This window comes from Lagenorhynchus albirostris, chromosome 7 (assembly GCF_949774975.1).
Source record: "Lagenorhynchus albirostris chromosome 7, mLagAlb1.1, whole genome shotgun sequence".
Taxonomy (NCBI): Eukaryota; Metazoa; Chordata; class Mammalia; order Artiodactyla; family Delphinidae; genus Lagenorhynchus; species Lagenorhynchus albirostris.
The window spans coordinates 35,536,404-35,559,067 of NC_083101.1; the positions used below are offsets into that span (position 1 = coordinate 35,536,404).

The following is a 22,664-nucleotide window of genomic DNA, read 5'->3' on the forward strand; positions in this document are numbered from 1 at the left end:
CGAGCAGCTAAGCGCAAGAGGGTTGCCATGCAAATCACCAGGAAGAAATGATTAACTGGGTGTAGGCAAGAAGAGAAGTGGTTGGTGACCCATGACTTGTCCAGGACGATGGTGGATCCCCTGGGCCCCCCGAGGCTCCATGCGGGTAGGCGTGGAGGACGAGGTGGGGTGTGAAAGGAGGCTGAGGCAGAGGCGGGTTTGACAAGCTTTCCTCCCAGAAAGATTACCCAGGCGAAGCTGGCTGGGGAGAGGAGGCTGGTGGAGGAAGGGTGAGAAAGGCATGCAGATGGTTTCCATTTCGGGGAGGTTCCAACCTCTGATGCCTCACTTCGGGGTAGGGGAGGGGTGTTGAGAGGAGGAAGAAGCAGGGACTTTTCTGAGCGACATTTATAGTATCTAGGGTTATCAGAATTCATAGACCCTCTGCAGGGGCTCCCTCCTGGTGCCTGGTCCCACTCTCAGGGGATGTTTGAATCTCCTCTGGTTGCTCACCTCCAGGGACCTCGAGCCCACTGCATCCCAGGTGGTCTGTCCCACTGTTGGAAACTCCAGTCAGGAAGGGCTTCTTGGCACCAAGTCCAAGTCTGCATCTCTGGCTGCATCAGCGTTTGGCACAATATACTCCATAGAGGTTTGGCTTGGTTCTGGTCTGTGGAGACTTTTACCTAGGAAGCAGGAATAAATAATGTAAAATGATTACCAAGGTACAGAAGTTATCTGGCAGGCCTGGTACCATGTTCTAGGGATTAGGGTTTTGCCAAGTTTCTGCCTCAGTTTCCCTCTTTGAGATAAAGACCACTGTGCTGGTTAATTCTGTATACCTACTTGGCTAGGTAATGGCACCCAGCTGTTTGGTCAAATACTAGTCTACATGTTGCAGGGGAGGTGGTCTGTAGATGTAATTAACATCTACAACAAATTGACTGCCAGTAAAGGACACTCCCCTCCACAGTGTGGGGAGGCCTCATGCTATTAGCTGATAGACCTTCAGGGTAAAAACTGAGGTTTCCTGAAGAAGGAGGGATTCTGCTTCAAAACTGTAAGACAGAAGTCCTGCCTGAGTTTCCAGCCTGCTGGCTGCCCTACACATTCTGGACTTGCCATCCCCAACAGCTGTGTGGGCTTAAATACATCATTTTCTTTCTGTATACATATCCTACTGGTTTTGTTTCTCTGGAGAACCCTGACTGATGCCACCAAGCACCACCCTCTGTGCAAAGGCAGATAAAGAACACTTAAGTCCTTAGAAGAGCAATGTCCAAAAGGACTAATATATATTTTTTAATTAAGAAAATTTTTATTATAAATTTATTTATTTTTGGCTGCGTTGGGTCTTCGTTGCTGCACGTGGGCTTTCTCTGGTGGCTGCGAGCAGGGGCTACTCTTCATTGCGGTGCACGGGCTTCTCACCGTGGTGGCTTCTCTTGTTGCAGAGCACGAGCTCTAGGCTGACGGGCTTCAGTAGTTATGGAACGCGGGCTCAGTAGTTGTGACTCGAGGGCTCAAGAGTGCAGGCTCAGGAGTTGTGGTGCACGGGCTTAGTTGCTCCGTGGCATGTGGGATCTTCCTGGACCAGGGCTCGAACCCGTGTCCCCTGCATTGGCAGGCAGATTCTTAACCACTGTGCCACCAGGGTAGTCCCAGGACTAATATCATTAAAAGTGCTAATTTGTGTGGTGCTGTGTTAATCTAAACCCGTCTCTGAGGGTGCCATCCATTTCCCTACTCAAAATCCGTGATGGGGCTTCCCTGGTGGTGCAGTGGTTGAGAGTCTGCCTGCCGATGCAGGGGACACGGGTTTGTGCCCCGGTCTGGGAGGATCCCACATGCCACGGAGCGGCTGGGCTCGTGAGCCATGGCCGCTGAGCCTGCGTGTCTGGAGCCTGTGCTCCGCAACTGGAGAGGCCACAACGGTGAGAGGCCCGCGTACCACAAAAAAAAAAAAAAAAAAAAAAATCCGTGATGGTTCCCTATTGCTACCACTGCCATGGTGTTAGCTACTGTTTATGAAGCATTTCTATTTATCAGACACTAAGCAAGTAATATATATAATTCATATGTATTAGATACTTTAATTCTTGCAGGAGAGAAGGTATTATCTCCATGTTTATGGATGAGGAAAATGAAACACAGAGGACCACACTCCTTGGCCTGAAATTTGGAGCCTTCAGTGATCTTGCTCCAATTTACCTCCCTCTACTCCCTTTCATGTTATCCATGGTCAAGGCTAATGAACTAGGCCCTCTTACTTAAGTGTGCTCTAGATTTTCCTACATCCCGGATGTTGCCTATACCTGGATTTCTTCTGAAACGTATTTCCTCTTATCCTACACGTCAAAGTCTTCCCTCTGCTCCAAGGGCCAATTCCACCTCCTCTGTTAAGTTTTCCTGGGTCCCCACCATCACTGACCCTGCAAGTGACCCCTTCCTGCACAGTCTCACATCTGGGCTTCTTTTTTTTTGTTTGTTTGTTTGTTTTGGGCTTCTTTTTAACTTGAGTTACTGCCGTCCATTTCAGGGTTTCTCTCTCCTCCAGTTAAAATGGAAGCTCTCTGAGGGCAGGAAACATGTCTGATGGATTACAACAGATGACAGTATTGAAACTCATGGGGTTTCTTTCTAAAACAGGGAACTTTGATTAGAAAAAATATTAATCCTCCTGGACTAAACTTCTTTAAGGAAGTGTCTGTGTGGTTGTTTTCTGAAAGATCAGGGCGATTTCTGCTCCAGCATTACGTTAGTAGACTTGAATTTTCTTTGCTCTTATCTTCCGTTTGAACAACAGACCTCACAATGATAATTTAGCAAGGTTTGTCTTGTTTTGTCTGCCTGAGGCTTGACACAGCAACACCAGCAACCTCTGTACCTCTCCAAAACCCTACAATGGGAGTCCCACACTCACCCTCTCCAGCCTTAAGCCACCTTCCCAAAGGAACTGCTGTGGACCTTTCCGTTTGGAAGGGCAACCTCCCAGTCCAGTGCATTAAGGTTTTAGTCATCCCTATTTTGGTAATATCACACATAGAATGGTGCTGGGGACCAGTGAGTTACATTCATTTACTGACGCCTGGGTCAGGCCCCATTCTGGACCCTATTAGAAAGGAGAAAGATGACATGGCCTTTATCTCTTTATTCATCAACATATGTTTGAGCCCCTACTCTACACCAGGAACACTGCAGCACTCAGCTCACTCGTACAGTCTGTCTTCTCCATGGGCCACAAGCCCCACGAGTACGTGCAGCATACTTGTCTGGCTCATCACTGCACCTTGACTTCAGTGCAGTGCCTGGCACATAACAGCTGTCCTATAAATATCTGTTGTAGAACTGAGTGGGGTTTGAATCTGTCTCACCCACTAGAGAAAACGAGAGCTCCTCAAGAGTAGGGGAGCCCTTGTCAGCACAGGACCTGGCTCAGGTGAGATACTCAAGGAGTGTTTATTGAGTTGGCTGGATGGCCCAGTGTGGAGGTCCAGAGTGGGCCACACCTGACCAGGGCATGGGTTGGGGTGTGAACTCTGGGTTCTTTATGGGTTCCCATCTGTCTTGCTATGGGAACTGTGGCTCTTACTTTCTTCTGTGACCTCTGCTCCTTACTTGTGGCTTTGGGGACTGAACAATTAATTGTGTAAAAGCTAAAAATAGAGATCTGACTCCATGAGGCTGCCATACAACAGCCAGTTCTAAGCACTTAACACTAGTTGTATGCTCAAAAAGGTGCTGTGAGGGGACATGACCCATGCTGAAACTGGGTTTCCTACTGAAACAGTATCAAATGGAGGGACTATGTTCATTATCAAGGGATTGATACTCAACTTTTCCTAAAAAGGTCCACAAGTGTGATGTTTAACCAGCTATCATGGCACTTATATAAAGTTCCTAGGCTGTGCACCAGCCACGCCTGTGATTGGTTGGTGAGGCATGAATGAGGGATTGGCTTGTGGGGTCACGAGGAATCAGCTGGAAGACTCTCCTCGGAGAGAGGTTGGGCCTGACATGAGCAGCTGGAAAGATGGACGGAGAAGGAGACTGTATAGAGTAAGAAGGCTCTCAGAGGCTGGGTCATGGGAAGACAGCCAGGTGATGCTTACTGTAAGGGCCATGAGTTGCTAATGCGAATTCAATGACGGAGCTGGGCAGGCTGGGGACTTGCTGAGCTGCTGGTAGATTGAGGGCTGCCCACAGAGAGGCAGTGCTGCACACTGGTCATCACTATTGCTCGAGTGAAGCCAGTGGTGATTCTGGTTTGGTTAAGCCCAGGGATTCCAGTCACCATTAGACCACAGAACATCAGAGCAGACAGCGACTAAGAACTCATCCAGGTTGATCTCACTGCTTCCAATTTTATAACGAGGAAACTGGGGCCTTGAGAGGAGGTCACAAGTTATCAGAGCTCAAAAAGGCACATGTCCTTGTGACAACATCTGATTAGCAATATGTTTACACTGGTCTGTTATGTTTAAAAGGCTAACTTATGTTTGGTGGACATACTTGGGGGACGTAAGTGAAAATTTGTTAGGACTATTCACTAATGTGTACAGGGCTGAACTCTGATATGAAGCAGGTAACTCAGAGGGAAGGAAGTGATGGTCTGGTTTCTCCACAGGAAATCCTTCCTTTGCACGTGTACCCACCTTCTGTCCTCATTTGGGCTGCCACAGGGCATTTCCAGAGAGGACCTTCCCTCAAGGGAATAAGAGATAGGAAGCTCCTGGTCTCTGACCTGCCCTGGGTCCCCAGCACCATTCCAGTGGCCCCCCCAGAGATCTCCCCTTTCCTTTTGTCTCTGGTGATCCTTCTATACCTCCCTACTCCCCTCAACCCTATTCCCTTATTCTTGGAAAAGCCTTCTCCATCGAAAGGGAGGCACTGAGGATACCATTTCCTCACCTTGCTCACCTGTCTACACACCTGCCTTCAACTCCTTTCAGGCATCCTTCTGGAGACATCCCTTCCCTCCTCTTTGAGTGCCATCACTTGAGTTTTCTTCTGTCCTCCAACATCCTCTTTTCAGCACCTTCCTGTCAACAGCAACCAGGCAGAATCCACTGTCCTGTTAACCTTTCATAGCCAAGGGTTTACAAAGAGATGTACATTTTCTCCTCTTCCCAGCTCTCATTCTCTCCTCAGTGCACTGTGGTCTGGCTTCTTGGCCCACCACTATCTTGGAACTCCTTTGGTAAAGATTTCCAAGGAGCTACACGTCCCCAAATCTGAGAGATGCTTTTCAGTTCATATGTTTATTTACCCAACATATATTTCACAGAGGAATTCAGGTATGAGAATATACGCAAGATGAGAAATTATAAATAATTAAAATAGCCTTAAGAAAAGTATAAATCAGAATGCAGATTCAGAGAAGAATAACAGATGAAATACTGCATCCCCCTATAAAAGCTCAGGGAATAAAAACAAAGTGCAGCATGGTAGAAGCAATTCCTCTTACAGTTCTTGGGGGTGTGTAGTGGGTTGGATAGTGTTCCCCTCAAAGATATATACAAGTCTTAATCCCCAGTACCCATGAATGTGAACTTAACTGGAAATAGGGTCTTTGCAGAGGTAATTAAGGGTCTTGGATCCTTGAGACCATCTTGGCCTTAGGATCGGCCCTAAAGCCAAGGCACATAGAAACATAGAGGAGAAGATGGAGGCAGAGAGTGGAGTTATGTGTGGAAGCATCAAGGACTGCCACCAGAATCTGGGAGAGAGGCAGGGAACAGATTTACCCTCAGGGCATCAAGAAGGAACCAACTGGCAGAACAGAGCTGGAGGTATCATGCTTCTTGACCACAGACTATATTACAAAACTACAGTAATCAAAACAGTATGGTACTGGCACAAAAACAGACACATAGGTCAATGGAACAGAACAGAGAGCCCAGAAATAAACCCACATACTTATGGCCAATTAATCTATGACAAAGGAGGCAGGACTATACAATGGAGTAAAGGTAGTCTCTTCAATAAGTTGTGCTGGGAAAACTGGACAGCTACATTTAACAGAATGAAATTAGAACATTCGCTAACACCATATACAAAAACAAACTCAAAATGGATTAAAGACCTAAATGTAAGACTGGAAACCATAAAACTCCTAGAAGAGAACATAGGCATAAATTGTAGCAATATTTTTTTGGATCTGTCTCTTTAGGCAAAGGAAACAAAAGCAAAATAAACAAATGGAACTTTTGCATAGTAAAGGAAGCCATTGACATAAAATGACAACCTACTAACTGGGAGAAAATACTTGCAAATGATATGACTGGTAAGAGGTTAATATCCAAAATATATAAACAGCTCATACAATTCAATATCAAAAACAATCAACCCAATTAAAAAACTGACAGAAGACCTGAATAGGCAGTTTTCCAAAGAAGACTTACAGATAGTCAACAGGTACATGCAAAGATGCTCAACATCACTAGTCATCAGAAAAATATAAATCAAAAAACCACAACGAGATATCACACCTGAGATATCACACACAACGAGATATCTCACACCTGTCAGAATGACTATCATCAAAAAGACCACAAATAAAAAATGTTGGCAAGGATGTGGAGAAAAGGGAACACTTGTACACTGTTGGTACGAATGTAAATTGGGGCAGCTATGATGGAAAACAGTATGGAAGTTCCTCAAAAAACTAAAAATAGAACTACCGTATGATCCAGCAATTCTACTCCTGGGTATATATCCGAAGAAAACAAAAACAGTAATTCAAAAAGATACTTGCACCCCAATGTTCATGGCAGCATTGTTCACAATAGCCAAGATGTGGAGGCAACCTAAGTGTCCATCAACAGATGAATGGATAAAGAAGATGTGGTATATATATATATACAGTGGAATACTATTCAGCCATAAAAAGAATGAAATTTTGCCATTTGCAGCAACATGGATGAACTTGGAGGGCATTATGCTAAGTGAAATAAGTCAGACAGAGAAAGACAAATACTGTATGATATCACTTATATGTGGCATCTAAAAAATACAACAAACTAGTGATCATAACAGAAAAGCAGCAGACCCACAGATACAGAGAACAAACTAGTGGTTACCAGTGGGGAGAGGGAATGGGGGAGGAAGTACAAACTACTATGTATAAAATAAGTAAGCTACAAGGATATATTTTACATCACAGAGAATATGGCAAATATTTTATAATAACTTTAAATGGAGTATAATCTATAAAAATTTTGAATCACTGTTGTATACCAGAAACTAATATAGTATTATAAATCAACTATACTTCAATTTTTTTAAAATTAAAAAAAAAAAGGAAGCAACTCTACTGACATCTTGATGTTGGACTTCAGGCCTCCAGAACTGTGAAAGAACAAATTCTATTGTTTTAAGTCATCTAGTTTGTGCCCCAGGAAATGAGTATGGGCTACATCCTTGCTTTTTCATATCTCCACGCCTCTACTGACAAGATTCCTTCTCCTTGAAGGGCTCTTCCCTTTTGTTATCCTGGAAATTTTTTATTCTGTTATGAACACCCATTGGAAGTCCTGGGCAAGAGAGGTCCTGCCCAGTCCCCTTGACTCTCCTTGACAGGACGACCCATATCCATCCCTGCGCTCCTCACCTGTATGACAAAGTCATTTTTGTGTTTGTCTTTTCAATTGCTTGTTAGTCCCTGAGGCTTGAGATTTCTTAGTAAAGTCAACCTTAATCAATACTACTACCGGCACAAAAAGGGTTCATGGCAAACATCTGTTGACTAAATAACTCAAAAAGCAATAAGAATACCAAAGGATTAATGTTGTCTGTGGTGGTCATAAAAGTGGAATAGGATATTCTGGAAGGAGGCAACAGCATAGGTAAAAGCATGACCTAATCATTTATCCAATGGGTCTGGAAGGGTGAAGGAGGCAGAGGAGAAAGAGGAGTGAAAAACTGCAAAAGATAAGCTGGGAAGGCTTTAAATGTTAGGGCAGGAAGTTAGACATCAGCCTCTGGGCCATGGTCCCCCAATGCTGGTGCAGATTTTCACCAGCATGCCTCTTAGATACCTTTCCTACCACTTAGGTCTGAGAGGTCAGCTACTGCCCTCCCCCAGGCCCCAAAAGTTGGACATGTGCCTTGTGGTCAGTCTCCTTCTTAGCACCCCCATGGGCAAAGCAGGAAACAAAACTGAGGATGGCCTGCGGACTACTGATCCTTGGCCTTGCCCTTCTTTTTTTTTTCCAGAATATTCCCAATTCAGTGAAAAAACATTAAAATGTTTCCAGTAGATTACGAATGAAATTAGACTTTTGTTTTGACATATATATACATCTGTGAAACTACCCCTCAATCAAGATAATAATGAAGGTATTCACCACCCCCAAGTTTCCTTGTGCCCCTTTGTAATCTTCCTGCCCTACCCAATCATCCCCACCTCCAGGCAACCATGGATCTTCTGTTACTATAATTTGCATTTTTTGCAGTAATTCCATTGTCAATTTGACCTTATTGGGTGCTGCATATTTTTTTATTCCTATAAATAATCCTGAGCTTTGTTCTTGGAATTGGTGAAGTTATTTGGAAACACTCTGACTCTCTCAGGTCTTGTTTTTAAGCTAGTTAGGCAGAACCAGAGAAAAGTTTAGACCAAGTTTAGACCAAAAACTCTTCTGAGTACTGTAGTCACTGCTGCATGAACTATGAGGTTTTCCACTCTGACTGGTGAGAACAGAAACTATTCTTGGCCTTGTGGGAGCTCCAGATACAGTTCCCTCTAATCCTTTCAGGTGGTTTCCTCACACATATGCACTGACCAGTACTTAGCTGGGGACCCTCTGCACATAGATCTCTGGGCTCTCTCTCTATGCAGCTCTCTCCTTTCTGGTAATCCGACCTGCAAACTCTAGCTATTTTGGCTTCTCCAGGCTCCCAGCTCTGTTTCCTCAGTGAGGCTCTTCTTGGGTTTCCCCTCCTTGCTCCACAATTGGGAAGCCCTCCATGCAGTCAGCTGGGGCAGTCAGAAGGCCATCTTTCAAAGTTCATTGTTCTTCCTTGTCTATGTTCAACGCCTTGAAAACTGCTTCACATATATATATATTTTTTTAATTTTTTTTTAAATTAATCTTTTTTTTTTTGCGGTACGCGGGCCTCTCACTCTTGTGGCCTCTCCCGTTGCGGAGCACAGGCTCCAGACGCACAGGCTCAGCGGCCATGGCTCACGGGCCTAGCCGCTCCACGGCATGTGGGATCTTCTTGGACCGGGGCACGAACCCGTGTCCCCTGCATCGGCAGGCGGACTCTCAACCAATGTGCCACCAGGGAAGCCCTTCCCATATATTTTTACATTATTTCAGGATGGAGGGTAAATCTGATCCCTGTTACTCCAGTGTTGGCTGGAAGTAGAAATTTCTGAAACTACTTTTGATAAAGACTTATGATATATGCTGCAATAAATTTGATATTCTGGGCTCTTTCATTTTGCACTGTCATATATGGGTACCACAAGCTGATAAACTCTTATTGAGAAAATGAGTACATATAGTACATCAAAATGAAGTTGTATTTTCTGCATTCAAAAATTAAAAAATTTTTTTGATGTATGACTGCCAAATATTCTTTTGTGGTAAGGGCTGTTCTGAGTTTACGGTTATAGCAGATGATGTTTTTCATTCATATTCCTGTGTCTCTGTCAGGAGGCTCCTTCTCACTGCCCAAACCCACTTTTGTCTAGAGCCAGTGTTGATTGGGAAAGGCTCTTGGAGCAGCTCTTAAACAATGGCTGATTTAAAACAAGACAAAAAATGATATAGACACACATATTCCTTTACCCCTGATCAGGGCAACTTTGAGGTGTGGCCCCTGCTGTCTCTAGTGTTCCCTTGGGATTCTGAGAGCTACCCTCTGTGGGACCCTGATTTGATAAGGAATCCAGTTTGGATTCTTTCTATTCTCTTCCCTGTCCCACTTCCCCACTCCCTTACTGTATTTTATTGGAAACATTTCCCAGTAAATCACTTTAAAAGCTGATTTATTTCACAATTGTTAGGATGGGTATGTATACACAAGACATTGCACCTTCGGTTTTCCATTTATTTTGCTCTTTACAAAATTCTCTTAACGGAAAAAATTTCAATTCCCTGGAAGACTGTAAAAGGCCCCTTGAACAGTTCTTTGCTCAAAAGGATAAAAAGTTTTGGTAAGATGGAATTATGAAGTTGCCTGAAAAATGGCAGAAAGTAGTGGAACAAATCGGTGAAAACACTGTTCAATAAGGTTCTTGGTTAAAATGAAAAATGTGGCTTTTAGTTTTACTTAAAAACCAAAGGAACTTGTGGCCAACCCAATACGATGTCCATCATATACATTAAACATACATTAAATGCACCTGAAACTTAAGTTGTTCTCTCTGGATAGCACAACTCTGAAACAGCTTCATCACATGAAGTGATTCTCTGCATGACAGCCACTGCATGTCTTCCAATGGTTGGTACTTTTTGAAATGTTAATAAGTCACCCCTAGGGGCCTGTGCTGGACTTGGGTCCTGGTGTCTACAACCTACTGACATTCTTTCTTTAAAAAATAAATTTCTTTATTTTTTGCTGCGCTTGGTCTTTGTTGCTGCATGTGGGCTTTCTCTAGTTGCGGAGAATGGGGGCCACTCTTCCTAGTGGTGCGCGAGCTTCTCACTGCAGTGGCTTCTCATGTTGCGGAGCACGGGCTCTAAGCACGTGGGCTTCAGTAGTTGTGGCACACAGGCTCTAGAGCGCAGGCTCAGTAGCTGTGGCCCATGGGCTTAGCTGCTCCACGGCATGTGTGATCTTCCCGGACCAGGGCTTGAACCCGTGTCCCCTGCACTGGCAGGCGGCTTCTTAACCACTGCACCACCAGGGAAGCCCCCTAATGACATTCTTAACCAATCAAATGTTCCATTAGATAGTCTCCAACCCTGCCCACCACACTGCCCCCTGCCTCAATTTACTCCCTTTGTTCTCACACCACAATTCTCTATTTATTGCGACACAGCTAACACCCCAGACTGGTGCTCTAGCATTTGTATCCATGCCTCCTGGTTATACCAGTAAGTAATTCCCCTCAGCTGGCTGAGTGGCCAGTAGCCTTGTCCCACCACAAAGGGGACCAAATGGTCTGTAGATATTCATGCCATGAAACTAGAGGCCCTTATTTCAGATGAGTGGGACATACCCCACCAAACTCTCAAACACCAGCACAGTCTGATGAATGTCTAAGCTTTACAAGATAAGGGTACATCCTGTCAGATGTGGAAGGCAACCTGCACCCACTTCTTCTAGTGAGAATTCCTTTTGAGAAAGGGGTTGGGGCTTCAATTAGGGTTTCTCAACCTCAGCACTACTAATATTTTGGGCTGGTTAATTCTTTGTTGTAGGAGACTGTCTTGTGCATTGTAGGATTCTAGCAACATTCCTGGTATCTACTCACTAGATGCCAGCACTACCCTCTAAACTGTGAACACCCAAAATGATAAAGCTCAGGGGATCAAGATAGTGATGAAGGAATGATTCTATTATTTTGTACGTAATTTTTTGTTGGCAGAAGAATTTTCAGTTGTTTCCTATGAGCAGCTTCGTTCTGTATCTTTTATCAACAGATTATTGGTATACTGTTAACCCTGTCTCTCCTTACAAACACAGCTCATATCAATCTTTTCCCTGCAGCACTAACAAACAACGTTTCTTTGCCCATCAGAGTGGCAAAGAGAAAAAGGAATGAAAATATTCCATGTTATTGTGGGAGTGGGGAGATGAACACTCTCATACACTGCCAGGAATGTAATTTGCAACATGTACTAAAACTTGCATGAAATATATGCATGTTTTTTGACACATAAGTTCTGTTTTATATGGAATAACTGGAAAAGATACGATGTGTGTAGAGGGATTCTTTTTTTTTTTTAATAATGAAAATCAGAAGCAACCAAAAAAATCAACAACAGAGAGCTGATTAAATAAATTATGGTATAACTATATAATAGGATATCATGTAACCATTAAAAATGATGTAGATATATGTTTGATCAAAAAGAAAGATTTTCATTATTAAGTGGAAAAACAGGCTACAAAACAATATATTTATGTATAGAAAAAAGCCTGGACAGATAGACACTAAGAATTTTAACCATATCTTTGGGTAGAAGAATTAAGTATGATTTTTATGTTAAAACCATTTTCCCCCTTTGGTAGCGATACTTATATCAGACAAAATAGACTGTATTGAGACTGTAATGAGAGACAAAGAAGAACACTATATAATGATAAAGAGACCTAGCCAACAAGATTTACAATTGTAAATATATACGCACCCAACATAGAAGCACCTAAATATATAAAGCAAATATCAACAAACATAAAGGGAGAATTTGAAAATAATACAATAACAGTAGGGGACTTTAACACCCCACTTACATCGGTGGAGAGATCATCCAGACAGAAAATCAATAAGGAAGCACTGGCCTTAAATGACATATTAGATCAGATATATATATATATATATATATATATATATATATATATGATATATATGTGTGTGTGTACGCATGTATGTATAAAACTTTACCTCCAAAAGCAGCAGAATACACATTCTTTTAAAGTGCACATGGGGCGTGGGGGTGGGGGAAAAAAAATAAAGTGCACACAGAACACTCTTCAGGATAGATCACATGCTAGGCCACAAAACAAGTCTCACTAAATTTAAGAAGACTTAAGTCATACAGGCACCTTTTCTGACCACAATGGTATGAGACTAAAAATCACCTACAAGAAAACTGCAAAAAACACAAACATGTGGAGGCTAAACAATACGCTACTGAACAGCCAATGGATCACTGAAGAAATCAGAGGAAGTTTAAAAATACCTGGAGTTAAATGAAAATGGAAACAAAATGATACAAAAATCTATGGGATGCAGCAAAAGCAGTTCTAAGAGGGAAGTTTATAGTGGTACAAGCCTACCTCAGGAAACAAGAAAAATCTCAAATAAACAACCTAACCATAGATCTTAAAGGAACTAGAAAAAGAACAAACAAAACCCAGTGTTAGTAGAATAAAAGAAATAATAAAGATCAGAGCAGAAATAAATGATATAGAGACCAAAAAAACAATAGAAATGATCAATGGAACTAAGAAAGATAAACAAAATTGATAAACTTTAGCCACATTCATCAAGAAAAAAACAGATAAAATCAGAAAGAGAAGTTATAACTGACATCATCAAATGGACAACCTAGAAGAAATTAATAAATTGTTAGAAATATATAATCTCCCAAGACTGAATCAGGAAGAAATAAAAAATATGACAGCCCAATTACCAGTAATGAAATTGAATCAGTAATAAAAATAAACCAAAACAAACAAAAAACCCAAAAATTTCCCAACAAACAAAAGTCCAGGATCAGATGGCTTTACAGGTGAATTCTACCGAACATTTAAAGAAGAGCTAACACCTATCCTTATCAAACTATTCCAACAAACTAAAGAGGAAGAAATGCTTCTAAACTCATTCTATGAGGCCAGCACCACCCTGATACCAAAACCAAAGACACTACAATAAAAAGAAAATTACAGGCCAATATCACTGATGAACACAGATGCAAAAATCCTCAACAAAAAATATTAGCAAACCAAATTCAACAGTACATTAAAAGGATCATACATCATGATCAAGTGGGATTTATGCCAAGATGAAAGCATGGTTCAACACCCACAGATTAATCAATGTGATACACTACATTAACAAATTGAAGAATAAAAATCATATAACATGCAGAAAAAGCTTTTGACAAAATTTAACATTTATTTATTTATCTATTTTTGGCCATGTCACGCAACTTGCAGGATCTTAGTTCCCCAACCAGGGACTGAATCCAGGCCCTGGCAGCGAAAGTGCCGAATCCTAACCACTGGATTGCCAGGGAATCTCCACAAAGTGAGTATAGAGGGAACATAACATAATAAAGGCCACGTATGACAAGCCCACAGCTAACATCATACTCAACAGTGAAAACCTGAAAGCATCTCCTCTAAGATCAGGACAAAGACAAGGATGCCCACTCTTGCCACTTCTATTCAACAGAGTACCAGAAGTCCTAGCCACAGCAGTTAGACAAGAAAAAGAAATAAAAGAAACCTAGATTGAAAATGAAGAAGTAAAATTTGTTACTGTTTGCAGATGATATGATACTATACATAGAAAATCCTAACAATGCCACCAAAAAACTATCAGAACTACTAAATGAATTCAGTAAAGTTGTAAGATACAAATTAATATACAGAAATCTTTTGTGTTCCTATATACTAACAATGAACTATCACAAAGAGAAATTAAGAAAACAATCCCATTTAAAACTATAACAAAAAGAATAAAATACCTAGGAATATATCTAACCAAGGAGGTAAAAGACTTGTACTTGGAAAACTCTGAGACTCTGATGAAGGAAACTGAAGATGACACAAACAAATGGAAATATATACTGTGCTCATGGATCAGAAGAATTAATATTGTTAAAATGACCATACTAACTAAGTCAATCTACAGATTGTAATCCCTATCAAAATACCAATGCCATTTTTCACAGAACTAGAACAAATAATTTTAAAATTTATATGGAAACACAAAAGACCCCAAATAGCCAAAACCATCTTGAGAAAGAACAACAAAGCTGGAGGTATCATGCTCACTGATTTCAAACTATACTGTAAAGCTACAGTGATCAAAACAGTACAGTACTGGCACAAAAACAGACACACAGATCAATGGAAGAGAAGAGTGTGCCCATAAATGAACCCACATTTACATGGTCAATTAATCTACAATAAAGGAGGAAAGAATATACAATGGGGAAAAGACAGCCTCTTCAATAAACAGTGTTGGGAAAACTGAACAGCTACATGGAAAAGAATCAAACTGGACTACTTTCTCACACGATATACAAAACTAAACTCAAAACAGATTAAATAGTTAAACATAAGACCTGAAACTGTAAAACTTCTAGAAGAAAACATAGGCAGCATGCTCTTTGTCATTTAGCCATATTTTTTTGGATGTCTTCTCAGTAAGGGAAACAAAAGCAAAAAATAAATAAGTGGGACTGCATCAAACTAAAAAACTTTTGCACATCAAAGGAAGCTATCAACAAAACAAAATGGCCACCTACTGATTGGGAGAAGGTATTTGTAAATTATATATTAGATAAGGGGTTAGTATCTAAAATACAGAAAGAACTCATACAACTCAATATAAAAAAAAACCCGATTAAAAAATAGGCAGAGGACCTGAATAGACATTTTTCCAAAGAAGACCTACAGATGGCCAACAGGTACATTAAAAGATGCTCAACATCACTAATCATTAGGGAAATGCAAATCAAGACCACAATGAGATATCACCTCACACCTGTTACAATAGCTATTATCGGAAAGATAAGAAATAACAAGTTGTTGGCAAGGATGTGGGAAAAAAGGGAACTCTCATGCACTGTTGGTGGGAATGTAAATTGGTATAGCCCCTATGGAAAACAGCATGGAGGTTCCTTAAAAAATTGAAGATAGATATGATCCAGCAATTCCACTTCTGGATTTTTTTGGCTGCACCATGTGGCTTCTGGGATCTTAGATCCTCTACCAGGGATTGAACCCAGGCCCTTGGCAGTGAACGTGAGGGGTCCTAACCACTGGACCGTTAGGGAATTCCCCTATTTGTATATTTTTCTAAAGAAAACAAAACCACTAATTTGAAAACACTATGTTCAGTGTAGCATTTCTACAAGAGCCAAGATATGGAAGCAACCTAAGTACCCATGAATAGATGAATGGATAAAGGTGTGATACAGACACACACACACACACACACACACACTGTGGAATATTACTCAGCCATAAAAAAGAATGAAATCTTGACATTTGCAACAATACAGATTGACCTAGAGGGTTTCATGCTAAGTGAAATAAATGACAGAGGAAGATGAATACCATGTGATTTCACTTATATGTGGAATAAAAAACAAAATAAAGAAATAGGCATAACAAAGCATAAACAGACCCATAGAGAACAAACTGGTGATTGTCAGAGGGGAGAGAGGTGGGGGGAATGAATGAAATATATAAGGGAGATTAAGAGGTACAAACTTCCAGTTATAAAATAAATAAATCACAGGGATGTAATGTACACCGTAGGGAACATAGTCAATAATATTGTAATAATTTTGCATGGTGACAGATGGTAAGTAGACTTACCATGGTGATAATTTTGTAATGTATAAAATACTGAATCACTTTATAAATTATGTTGTATACCTAAAACTAATATAATTGGTAAGTCAATTATAATTCAATTAAAAAAAAAGGTACAAACTTCCAGTTAAAAAATAAATGAGTCATGGGGATGAAATGTACAGTATGGTGAGTACAGTCAATAATATTGTGATAACTTTGTATGATGACAAATGGTAACTAGAAAAAATTTTTAAAAATATTTTTCCCCCTTAAAAAGAATATGTACTCCTTGTATAACATAAAAATAAAGAGCTGATCATAAGCACTGTTAATAGCATGGTTCTGAAATAACAGGCACTGTCAGTAGCATGGTCCATGAAAGCAAGGCTTTCCATTGAGAAAATGGGAGATGGTTTCTCTGTGCTCTAAGAAAGCCAAACATGAATCAAGCTAGAATCCAGGAAAGGAGCTACTCAGGCTGTTTCTTTCTAATCAAAGTGGGACCAGAGGCAAAAGATGTTTAGAGTCTTCTCAATCTTAGCAACTATGTGGATCCTTATTGTTTGGGACATCTCCTTTTCTCTTAACCACATTTATCCATTTAAAGTCTTATTTGATTGTCAAATCACTAAATATTTTAAACTCCCCATTCTTGTATGGAAAGTTAGTGTGTGAGTAGACTGACTAACTGAACACTTGGTGTAAGAGCCAGGTGCCAAGGGCAATGAAGAGGGAATGGAGCAGAAGCTCCTCTTGTGTTTCTGTTCTTTCCTTATCATCCTAATGCCCCAAAGTGAAGTAGCTCAGCCTCCTTTCCTATCTGCATATAAATGCATGGACCTGAAGGGTAAATTATACCCCAGAACAAAATATTTGTCTAATAAAAAAAAATAAAATTTGGGAGGAAAAAGAAGCTAATGTGCAGAAACAAATAGAAGAAGAGCTTCATTTCTTCCCTCCTCCAGACAATTTTCTAAGTATGAAAGGCAATCCCACTTCTGCCCTGAAAGCAGAGGTCCTCAGATCTGAAGGAATGCTAGTCACACCACATCAGTAATAAGCCACACCTGTCCCAGGTTCTACTAAGAAATAATGCCAATTATCTCAAGGCTTGCCACTCTATGAAGCCATTTTTCATGGCTGCCACTTTTAGCAGGGTATTAAAAGACTGTGCCCACTTACCTTAGGGTCAGAACAATCCCAGTAGATGTTAGGAAGCCAACCACCAACACACAACGAATGCTTGACACTTAGCTGAAAGCTGGGCAGCCACAGGGAAGGTGGTAAACTAAAGACACCAAGTCTGATTCTAGAGGAGAGATTCTCCCTTGCCCTCCAAAAGAAAAGAGAGCTAATCCTACCAGACATACAGCAGACTGTGTACTTCACAAAGAGGAAAACACAAATAAGATTCCAATTGTTGGAGAACATGGAGAAACATTTTGTTACTCCATCTCATTTTATTCTGGCATAAAGCTAGTGCTTGGGCACAGTAAGGGCATTTGACCCCAGTTTATAGAGATTTTATAACTTTACTTACTTGTCCAACCCAAGTACACCCTTTGTGACTACTCAAACTCTCATTGTCTTTTTACATAGTAGACAAATTTATTTACTCTATTTCAGACATTTTATTTTTCTTATTCTAACATTAGGCTCTGATAAGTACAAAAGGTTCACAAGTATAAAAACTTCTGTGTAACTCTGTGGTAGTTAAAAAACCCAAGAGAACAATTTTTTTTTTTTTTTTTTTTGTGGTACGCAGGCCTCTCTCTGTTGTGGCCTCTCCTGTTGCAGAGCACAGGCTCCGGATGCGCAGGCTCAGCGGCCATGGCTCATGGGCCCAGCCGCTCCGCGGCATGTGGGATCTTCCCGGACCGGGGCACGAACCCGTGTCCCCTGCATCGGCAGGCGGACTCTCAACCACTGTGCCACCAGGGAAGCCCCCAAAACAATTTTTTAAGTTGGATGATATTCATCTTAAATATCTGAGGGACAGTCTTCCTCAAGTATGGCTGTAAAAATGGTAAAAATGACTTCCTTGTGATTAAGTTAAAATTTTTGATGACTCTTTTCACTTGTTTCAGGAAATCTGTTTCTCAACATTTACTCTGGATGGATTCCTTACTTGTATTTTGCTCTAAAACCCAATTCCCTGTCTCTTCAGTGCTTCAATGACGACACCCTCATTTTCAGCCTGTGATACGCTGACCAAAGTAAGATTCTGACACCAGCTTCAGAAGCAAGAAAAGCCAGATTTAGATATATAGTTATTATCCTTTCCGATATTAAAAAAAAAGGAATGCTGAAAAAGTGATGAATTTTTCATATTAGCATTAATTTATCTTCTTGCAAGGATTTAATTTTCATACACTGCATACATTTAATGAGCTTTTTTATTTTTTCAAAATATTAAAAAAATTTTTTTGTATGAAAAGATTAATTCTTCCTATCCCTAGGGTACTGAGTGAATAAAAATGACGTCCTGGAACAGGGGAAGTCCGAATTTATCTTTGTTTTCTTACCTAATAACCTGTTGGACACAGAGAACTGAGATCTCCAAGGACTTTGTTCAATAGCTCTAGGTATGGCTGAGATTAAAAAAACAAAAACAAAAACCTCATTTTATTTAATCATAGGTAATACAAATATTGCCAGGATGTTGTAGACATGAAGACCAAACACTGGGAAGCCAAATCAGAAGCTAACTCACAGCTTAGACTTTTTTTTCCTCTGCTTAATGAGAAATAAATTATCATTGCCATCATCCTCCAAACAGCTCTCCTTTTTCTTATGCCTGACCCTCCTGCCCTCTCTGGGCAGCCTGTCTTCTCTTGGCTTGTGGTAATGCAATGAGTAGTGAAAGGGCTTGTGAGGCTTCTGGGTTTTGACAGTGCCAGGAGAAGAGTGGACTCTGGGGCCCCTGGGGTAGTCCTCATCCACCTCATGACACCTGTCAGCCTTCCTGTGCTTCTCACGCTCTCTGCTGGTCCTGTTCATGGCTTCTTTTTGGGTTTCTTTCTTTTCTTGAGGCCACGTGTTACTTCTCCATGAGGCATGGCTCTTCCTCATATCACGGTGGGGCCTCTTATCTGCTGCTTCCATATGAGGCCTCTTGAACTGCCTTGGAAAGTCCCCATTCTTCTGAAGTTCTGGAAAACATAAAGTATTTCTGCATATTCAGCAACTCCATGCAGAGCTTTCATTGGTCTGTAAATAACTTAGCAGAGAGGGAAGCCAGACATTTAAATGCATTAACGATATGACATTCTAAAGAGCCCTTACTAAGGTAAAAAAATCACTCACTAAAAACTCAATGGTTGTAGTTCTATATTTCTAAACATGGAAAACATCCAGAAATCCAATGATACTTATTTTGTTCAATACAGTTTAACTAGGTTCAACAAGGGAGACAGGGACCAGTGAGAGCAGTAATCATGTCAGCTTTGTGAAAAGTCACGTGTGACCAATTCAAGTTCCTGCAGTGATAAAGAGACAGCCCTTGATGATAAGGTGAAGCAAGATGTATAATGTGGCCTTTTGACAGTTTCATATGACATTTCAATTATACTCTGAAGATAAAGTCTGGCCACAGTACTTATAGGTGGATGCCACACTGGACAGGAGATTATTCCTCCAGATTATTCCTCCAGAGTAGAGATCACTGGCTTAGAGACTGAGTGTGCACATGTGCACACACTTGTGTATCTAAGAGGTTTAAGTGCCAGATCTGATGTTATATTTTATCAGGACTTGGCACTCTTACTGTAAGCGTCTGATGGTAGTGATTCTGATGGGATAAGTGGGAGATGAGGTTACAGTGAGGGATGAAAACTAAGGTCAACAGAACCTTGAAAGATTAAAGAAGTCACCAATAAAAAAATGGGACAGAGTGCGAAGTAGTATACTTAGGGCACAAAACTGAATTCTAGAATATAGAGCAAAAGTAAGTATCCATAATTACTTATAGACTTCAGTATAAAATATAAAGTCCAATATAGTGAGTCTCAAAGTGGATCTGTGCCACAGAGTTGCTGATATAACTAATTAAAAAGGAGAACAAAGGGTATTTCCCTGATTATAAAAGTTATAAATGCTCATTAAAGAAAAGTTGGGAAATACAGAAAAGTACAGAGAAAATAACAGAGAAAGCATCCACAACCCTTTAATCCAGAGATGCCATTTTGGTGCATTTCTTTGTAATCTTTTAAAAATTTAGTTGTCTAATCATTATCTTCTTGTACTATAATTTCTCTACATAGAGAGAGAAAATATGCAGAAGTTGAGAGGCAATTCCTCTACTTTCCTCCAAAATTACTATCTTCGTTTTGAAAGGACCTGAACTCAGAGAGAGTCTGGAAGAGAATAATGAAAAGGCCAAGGGTCAACAATGTATGAGTTAACTTGAAAAATATAGAACTATTTGGTCCTGCGAGCAAAAAAAGTAACTTTGTAAACCACTGTGAAGCATACGGCAAGAAAGAAGAGTGGCAGAGAAAATAAGCCTAAATTATAAAATAATTTGGTGAGAAAGAACATATGTTAGCAACAGCAAATAAAGAAATGGAGGGTGGCTGTGGATCTGGAGCTCTGTTCATAATGGTGGCCAATAAAAAATGACTTCTTTGGGGAAGCTCCAGGAATCACCTAGCAGGGCAAGCTTTTCTTTGCTTGAAAAATACTAGAGATATAAAGAGGGAGAACATAATCATTTGTCTAAAAGAAAAATCTCAAAGGAAGCTTTAAAAACTCTGCATGCATAAATGGATATAAGTATTTTCTGGACGTTTTCTAAAATGATCATTATGTGAGAAGAATGTTCACGGTGAATAGATTAAAACACAGCATTTTGGAAGTGGGTGCTTGATTTCTGGAGATCAAGAAAGTTCCAGTTTCGGGCTTCCCTGGTGGCGCAGTGGTTAAGAATCCACTTGCCAATGCAGGGGACACGGGTTCGAGCCCTGGGCTGGGAAGATCTCACATGCCATGGAGCAACTAAGCCCGTGCACCACAACTACTGAGCCTGCACTCTAGACCCCACGAGCCACAACTACTGAAGCCCACGTGCCTAGAGCCTAAGCTCTGCAACAGGAGAAGCCACTACAATGAGAAGCCCGCGCACCGCAACAAAGAGTAGCCCCCACTCGCCGCAACTAGAGAAAGCCCACGTACAGCAACAAAGACCCAACGCAGCCAAAAATAAATAAATTAAATAAATAAATTTTTAAAAAAGAAAGTTCCAGTTTCTATAGTAACTATTAAAAACATTTTCTGTCCTAACCAAAGGCCCACAAAGCAGTTTGCAAAGACAGTGCAAAAAAAGAAATTAAGGAACTATTGCAAAGGTGATTTAGTAAGAAATCCAGTAACATACCTTTCACTTTTCGTTTTATTCTCTGATCTCTCTCCCGGATTTCGTATTTGTCATCATAGTAGTAGATGAATGGAGATGTTGGAAAGGTCTGGCTAAACATTCGTCTTTCTGTACATTCCTGCAAATTGTATTTGAAATTATGATGTCACAAGGTCACACTGTTCAGACAACTTTTTTTGTAAGATTATGGACCACTGTAATTAGTGACGAGCCCCCATTGCTGATACTCACACTGTGGCTGCAGGATGTGGTCTTGCTGGGACACTGGGAGGATCAGCCAAACACCCGATCGTGCTTACATGCTAGTCTTTCAGGCTTGGATTTTCTTCCTTTATTTCTTTACCTACAAAACCCTTTTATCTTCTTTAAATCTTCCCTGCCAACCCTCTCCCCCAGCAATGCCTTGTGCCTCTGTTGCAGGGTTTATTTTATTTAAAATTATGTTTTATCAGCTCTTTGCTTGTCTGTCTCTTCTAACAGCCTTCCATCAAGTGTTTCTCCTTTTCTTCTTCTCTTCACATTTACACCCTCAATGTGGGGGTAAATTCTTAGCCCTTTACTCCTTTTCATCCACACAAGTAGTTTTTTGCAAGCTTATTTTAAGCCAACACTCACTGCTCACAAGGGCAGTGATTCTTATGGTGGGGAGCAGGGTGGTGGTGGGTTGTGCCTAGCATGAAAATGTTCCTAGGTAATTCTGAAGGAAACCTCTCTTCTCTTTGCTCCCCCTACTCAAGAAGAGATCACTCCTCTCACTCACCCCAGGACAGCTCCCTACTCTCCTGACTCTGGCCTTCTGGTAGCTGCTACTTTCCAAATCCACATCCTTGGCCTGACCCACGTCCCATGTAGTAGGCTTTGTTTATCCTGGTCTGTGACACATATCCATTCAGCTTGTCTCAAACCAAATAATGTCTTTCATTTAAAAGAGGCTTCATTTTGGAACTTTCCGCTTCTGTCTTCTGCCATCTTGCCTAAAATTTATTATAAACGTTCAGTGCTTCTTAGCTAGGTACTGAAGAAAATTAAACTACAAGTATCCCCTGCTTTTAAAAAGTTTGCTTTATACTGCTTCACTTTTATGAAAGACCTG

General features: G+C 40.8%; 1 protein-coding gene across 6 annotated transcripts in view; it reads right to left on the reverse strand.

The window, feature by feature from the left end:
* ZCCHC7 (zinc finger CCHC-type containing 7) overlaps positions 1-22,664 on the reverse strand; it is a 297,645-nt gene that overhangs the window by 42,916 nt on the left and 232,065 nt on the right. For 3 of the 6 annotated variants that reach the window (XM_060154819.1, XM_060154818.1, XM_060154817.1), the window contains exons 8-9: positions 21,572-21,689; positions 17,604-19,349 (exon numbers count right to left, since the gene is read on the reverse strand). In XM_060154819.1, the coding sequence (XP_060010802.1) occupies positions 18,907-19,349; positions 21,572-21,689 (561 nt within the window). In that variant the 3' untranslated portion in view covers positions 17,604-18,906. Of the gene's footprint in view, positions 1-492; positions 666-17,603; positions 19,350-21,571; positions 21,690-22,664 lie in introns of those variants that run through there. The other 3 variants (XR_009541549.1, XR_009541550.1, XM_060154820.1) reach the window with 1 other exon arrangement.